A 6,102-nucleotide genomic window follows, 5' to 3' on the forward strand; every position below is an offset into this window, starting at 1 on the left:
CATTATCATAGCAATATTTAAGATGCTAATTTAAGTTTTTTTATAGATAATAAAATACGAGATATATGTGCAAAATCATAAAATTAAAAGAGGCATGCATACTATAATTTATAAGGGTAAATACGTTATTTATAAATTCTATAAAGATATTAATATAAAAACTGTAAAAAATTGAGTCAATAGCATAATGTTTTGGCCCCCAATTTCCTCCCCAACGGCACCTCCATCCTACGTGGCTCTCTAGCAAACCTGAAATATGCGGTGTTGATTCCTGAGAAGGAAACGCGGACGCATGGAATGAGTCTGCGGGTACAGCATTTTGGCGGACTAAACGAAATACTCGCTTTAATTTGAAAAGACACCTGTTGAACACTTGGGAGGTGGAGTTCGTGATCGGCTGTCAGCCTTCCCACTTTTTACCTTACCTTCCAAGCCACTCAGTCATCATCACACACCGTTGCAGATCTGGGCCCACATTCTCTTACCAACAGTTAGCTCTGGTTTCCTGAACCCTCATCAAAACCAAACAGCGTGAGCTGCACCGCAAATGGGGTAGCCGCGTCGCGGCCTGCCCCGACAACCAAACTAAGCATATGTTTCCGTACCACGCATCGCAAATGGGCATGCGTCGTCCGCTATGTGATTGGAAGACATGTGGGCCTTACCGATGGGTCCCGATCGAGCTCCGATATTTCTCCCAGTCATCGAACAGGTATATGATTGGGTATGCCTCTTCCAAAATGGATCTCCTTCGTAGTTTTGTGTCACCATGAAGAGAAAAAGCTCTCTCTCTCTCTCTCTCTCTCTCTGACTGATACACGCACCTCTGTGTACGGCGATGGCGTCGGTCGGAGCTGCTCGGAAGGCGGAGAAGCGGCCGCAGATGCACGCGAACTCCTCCTCGTCTTCGCCGCCACTTCATCCTCCTTCTCAGTGCTCGTCCTTCGAGAATGCCTCTGGGGGAGAAGGCAGCAATGTCGACCGGGTCCTCTACAAGAACCTCGTCGACATGGTTCCGCTCGTCGAGTCGCTCATGGTTCCTTACTTTTCCTATGATTTCCTTTCTCCTCGCTCTCCTTTTCGTATTTGTTCTTTTCCGCTCCTTCTGTTTAAGGGCTTCTGTGGATTTGTGGCAGGATCGTAGGCCGAATCCCTCGTTTAAGCGGCGGGCGTCGTTGGTGTACACCCCCACTCCTTCCCACCCGAGAAAGGTGTGGCCTTGCAGTATATTTTTCCCTTTTCTCCCCTTTCTAATCACTTGTATGCGTTATAAGAGTACTTTAAAATATTCAATTTTGACTCGAGACCAGTGTGTAATGACACCTGAAGCTTAGTATTTGGTCAAATGTGAATTGAGTGCTTTCGATGAAAAGAAGCGACTCTGTCATGACATCCTTCCTTTACTATTTTCAAAGATGATGTTTTTATTTGGAAATTTATTACTTGTTTGATAATTGGTAAATCGTCCTTTCTTATTCTAATTTAACGAAAAACGTAAATTATTCCGGGAATGACATATAATTTTTGCTAAAGGTCTTACTAATATTTTTACTTGTTAGTAGGTGCAATTTGATAGTTCATCCGTTGCTTTATGATAGTGCCTGTTGCAATGTGAATTATGAACCCTGATCTGGGATGTCAGTTCGTGTGACTAATGATTCCCCCAAAGAAAGTTGAATCCTCTGTGCAGGATTATGGTATAGTCAATAATTTATGCTTCCGTTATTTTCCCCTTCATATCAACATGGTCAAATGCAGAAATCCCCAAGTGGAAGAAGAGGGAATGTGTTGTCGCAGTGCAAATGGCATAGCTTGCTATTTGATTAAAATTCATTCTTGGCTTGACGCATGAGTGAGAATTTTATGACAGTTCAAAGTAAAGATTAGCAAACAATATCTCTACTTCTAGCAGTATTCAGTGCTTAATCTTAATTCATTTTCTAGATTTGTGTGGGGACTGTGTTGAAGGCTTTGCTAGACTGTCATTTACTCCCAAATATTTAGTCCTTGCAAAAAATTTTACCCTTTGGCCTAACTTCCTACAGTAAAAAAGATCACAGACACTAGAAGCACTTGATTCAGCAAATTTATATTGTCAAAATGTAGGTTGTTGACCACAATGGAAGGATAACAGCTCAAACTTGTTCCTTTAAGAAACGAAGTGATCATGGAAACAATGGCCCAAATAAAGAATCAGATAAACTAGATGGTGCCTCTGGATTCTTCTCATCAAGTGCCCTGACAGCTGAAGATGTCCAGAAGAATGTGGAAGAGCTGAAGTTGTTGCAGGAACAATTGGATGACCTCCACAAAAAGCTGCTGGAAAAAGATGAAGCTTTAAAATCTTTAAAAGACTCATTGAACGAGATGAATGTAGCTAATGCTACAGTCAATGAGTTGAAGGAGCAACTTATGGAGAAGGATTCTTTGATTACAAATGCAAATTTGCAACTGACTAATACAAAGGTATATATCTTGGCACACCTATGCTGTCATTCTCTTCATTTTTCACCTGGATGGCTTTAGCCATTTGTTGATTGGTTTGATTAAATTATGAGATCCAGCTATGAGCTATCTATGATGGTAGGCATACCTTTAGTAATTTAATTATCTCCAACTATTGTTGATCTCCCACTTCTCATTTTGTAGAGGTGAAATGGTGTTTGCTTTGTCATGAAAACTCTATTGCCAAACATTGAGTTGATGGGTTAGTTATGTGCATTTTCATATGTTAGTTTTTCTTGTTATCAACTTCTAATATTATTCCTTTCCAGCTTTTATCAATTTGATATTCTATCTGGCTTTTACATTCTATGCCTATCAAGCATGTATTATACATTCATTATGTGCTAGTGAAGACTAATTTGATGTTGCTATTGCATACATTCCATGTGCAACTTTATGAAGATTGAAGAGTATATAAATGGTATTCTATCTATGTGGTTTATATGTCATGTTTATCAGGGGAGCAAAATAATTAGTTAAAACTAATAGTTGCTCTGTATGTAAAATTTGATATATGACAGTTCATTCACTGTCAGGCAAAGATGTTCTTGCCGGATGAACCGATTTTGCCAGAGATATTTGAAAAATAGCTGCATATTGTAATAATTTTTTTTACTTATTGTTTAGTCCAACAACCAGACTTGATTATGTAGCAGAAGAAAAATACACAAAATATTTTTTGCACTACATGGAAAGACATAATTTAACAGAAATGCCTGCAGAATATGTTTCTGTAGAATACATTAAAAGATGGAAGCATGATCCAACATGCAACATAAGTAGATGTTATCTTGGACTCAAACTTGATGAAAACTAGTGTTAGTATTTGAAGCCTGTCTATTGGTAGCAGGAACTTATTTTTCTTTCTGCCATAGCATCCCAAAAAATCATTGTATTGCGCTAATAGAAACAATTATTATTTAGGAGTTCATAAATTAGCAAATTTAGGGTTGTGATAGTTCATTGTCACTAATCTAATTATGTGTCTTCTTGCTATTTTTTACTAGTAGGTCACCATGCTACTTGATAGATCTCTCTCTCTCTCTCTCTCTCTCTCTCTCTCTCTCTCTCGTGTGTGTATGTGTGTGGGGGAACATGTATTTCTCCGGATTGACTGACAAGGTGTAAATTTTAGCCTGCAAAAGGTATTTGGTAGAGGCTCGTCTAAGAGTGCAACGCAACAGTGGGGAGGCACCACTTTTGGCACAAGAGGATCCTTAGGTTGGGATGTAAGTAATATGCAACACTGGAGTGATAGTCTCTGGCCATTTATGTGCTTCAAAGCATGGTGATAGTGTGAACCACATTATTTTTGTTTGGCTTCTATCTGGTAGTGTTTGTATTCTACAAAAAATTGTCTCCTTGGAATTACATTCGCATTATTCTTTTCGTCATTGTTCATTCTATGATTCTTCTGGACACAAGTCAGAATGCGTTGTCGAAGCTTAACTAGACTTCCATTGACGATCTACCATCTCATTATGAACTTAGAATCGTGAATGTTCATAAAATACCTTCGTTAAAATGCTTATTTTATTGAAATACAGAATAGGCTTGATGAAAGGCAAGCAGCTTTGGAGAAATTAGAGATGGAAGTCACAGAGTCGAACAAAAAAGTTGAGGAACTTCAGGGAATTCTAGACTCTACAAGTTTTGAGATTGCTGCATTTACCAAGTTATTTGATGAATTATCAAATACATGCCCAGATGCATGTTTGGACGACAACAATACTTCTCAACCCATGGATATGTTTCCATATATAGTAAGACTGTATTTCTCAACCTGTTGATAAGCTTCCATATACAGTTTTTATTTTCTAAATCGACCATTATTTAAAATGAAAAAACTTACTATTTTTCACAAACATAATTAGGTGTGCTTTGAACAGGATGACATTGATGAGAATGGCATGCAGAAGATGGAAGAGGCAAGAATTGCCTATGTTGCAGCTGTTGCTACCGCAAAAGAGAACCCCAGTGAAGAGTCCATAGCCGCCGCAGCGGAGGCAAGGGTCCACCTTCAAGCTTATCTGCTCAACTGCCACTAGGAACTTCACTGCTACATTTGTCAATATGTAACTTAAAAGTTGTGTGTTGATGGAAATATGGAATCTGTATGAACATTTTTACACTTGTTCATTTTGCTGTCTACAAATTGCTTCTCAATGAATGTTTATGATGAAGCTCTGCTTAGGCCTCTTAAGGAAACTATTGCTGGCTCGTGGTTGCTTGATTTTATAGCCTGCAATGCTTACTCCAAGAAGAGATTGTATTGCCTCAGGAAGTGGTGGGAGGCCTTTACAGAATCTTGGGAAAGTCTCATATGATGATGACTGTTGCCTTTGTCAATGAGTAAAATCTGCCTTTCAATCTATTAAAATACATTCGATTGATGTAAGTTTAGGTATTATACTCTTCCTCTCAAACAGTGAATGTTATGCTCATTGAAACTTGCAGAAGCCCTTTTATCCCAATCTTCTGTTGCTGTGAGCTTTATCCTCTGTAATCAAGCTGACAATTATCGTATTCCTCCATTTTTAAATCATCAAAATTGAATATTATATTTAATGAATTTTTTTTACATATGCATATTTGCCCTAACATATCTTGATTTTTTTTATTTGTATTCCTCCATTCATTTCTTTGACATTCATCCATATAACTTAAGCTAATCATGACTAATTATATTAGCATATAATGCTGACTTAAAAATGTACCAAAATATAAAAGATCTATAATATCATTATTTTCTTATAATTATAAATATTTTTAATATTATTTAAGGTTTGAACTAATTATTATTTTTTGCATATATATATATATGCATGGATTTTCTATCTTTTATATATATATATATATATATATATATATATATATATATATATATATATATATATATATATATATATATATATATATATATATATATATATATATATATATATATATATAGAGAGAGAGAGAGAGAGAGAGAGAGAGAGAGAGAGAGAGAGAGAGAGAGAGAGAGAGAGAGAGAGATTTGCCTTATTTATCCATCACTTTTCAAAAATGCATATGATCAATAAGTTGAAAATTAGGGTAATTTTATTCTAATGTGACCAAATTAACCAATCAAAGTTATCTAAGATCAGGAAAACAAAAGAGTGAGTTTGAAGATTGTTTTGATCTTTTTCTTTTTGAAGATTATTGCAATCCAAATTATTAAAATTAAATTATTCCATGATTCATGGGTACTTAAAATCTCTAATCAACGTTTTTGGTGTGGTCAAATGATAACAACTTACTTCGTGTTAATTAATGATTAAATTAGTATTTAAATCATTCCATGTGTGGATGTCCCTTCATTGGACCATTCATAAGGATAGCCATTGATTTGTTCTCAAGTCTTTAACATCAAATATCTCCATGACTTCAATCTCAAGCAAACAACACACGCTTTCTCTCTCCCTATCATTTTGGTGCTGATTTAAAGGAGACGGGTTACTTCTTAAGACCTTATTTATATATTTACTTATATAACCTTTCAAAATGTTTAAAATGACATATTTGTCATTGTAATTTCTCAGATTAATTACGTAACTATAGGTAATGTTTATT

General features: G+C 36.2%; 1 protein-coding gene across 2 annotated transcripts; it reads left to right on the forward strand.

Annotated features, from left to right (window-relative positions):
* The first annotated feature begins 757 nt into the window (after positions 1 to 757).
* On the forward strand, positions 758 to 4,713 carry LOC135672339 (protein MICROTUBULE BINDING PROTEIN 2C-like). 2 transcript variants are annotated; one of them, XM_065180796.1, is made up of 5 exons: positions 758 to 1,036; positions 1,137 to 1,211; positions 2,107 to 2,466; positions 4,053 to 4,268; positions 4,380 to 4,713. In XM_065180796.1, the coding sequence occupies exons 1-5, from the start codon at positions 839 to 841 to the stop codon at positions 4,551 to 4,553; spliced, it is 1,023 nt and encodes a 340-aa protein (XP_065036868.1). In that variant the 5' UTR covers positions 758 to 838; the 3' UTR covers positions 4,554 to 4,713. The 2 variants fall into 2 exon arrangements, with proteins under 2 accessions (XP_065036868.1, XP_065036869.1); XM_065180797.1 differs by having other exon boundaries at positions 759 to 1,036; positions 4,395 to 4,713.
* Positions 4,714 to 6,102: the final 1,389 nt, after the last annotated feature.

The sequence above is a fragment of the Musa acuminata genome, chromosome BXJ1-4 (genome assembly GCF_036884655.1).
Source record: "Musa acuminata AAA Group cultivar baxijiao chromosome BXJ1-4, Cavendish_Baxijiao_AAA, whole genome shotgun sequence".
Taxonomy (NCBI): Eukaryota; Viridiplantae; Streptophyta; class Magnoliopsida; order Zingiberales; family Musaceae; genus Musa; species Musa acuminata.

Excerpts from the sequence above, each read along its gene's own strand:
- LOC135672339 (XM_065180796.1), top strand. The coding sequence starts at position 839 with ATGGCGTCGGTCGGAGCTGCTCGGAAGGCGGAGAAGCGGCCGCAGATG. Across the intron at positions 2,467-4,052 it reads TGCAACTGACTAATACAAAG|AATAGGCTTGATGAAAGGCA; the intron begins GTATATATCTTG and ends ATTGAAATACAG. Across the intron at positions 4,269-4,379 it reads TGGATATGTTTCCATATATA|GTGTGCTTTGAACAGGATGA; the intron begins GTAAGACTGTAT and ends AAACATAATTAG.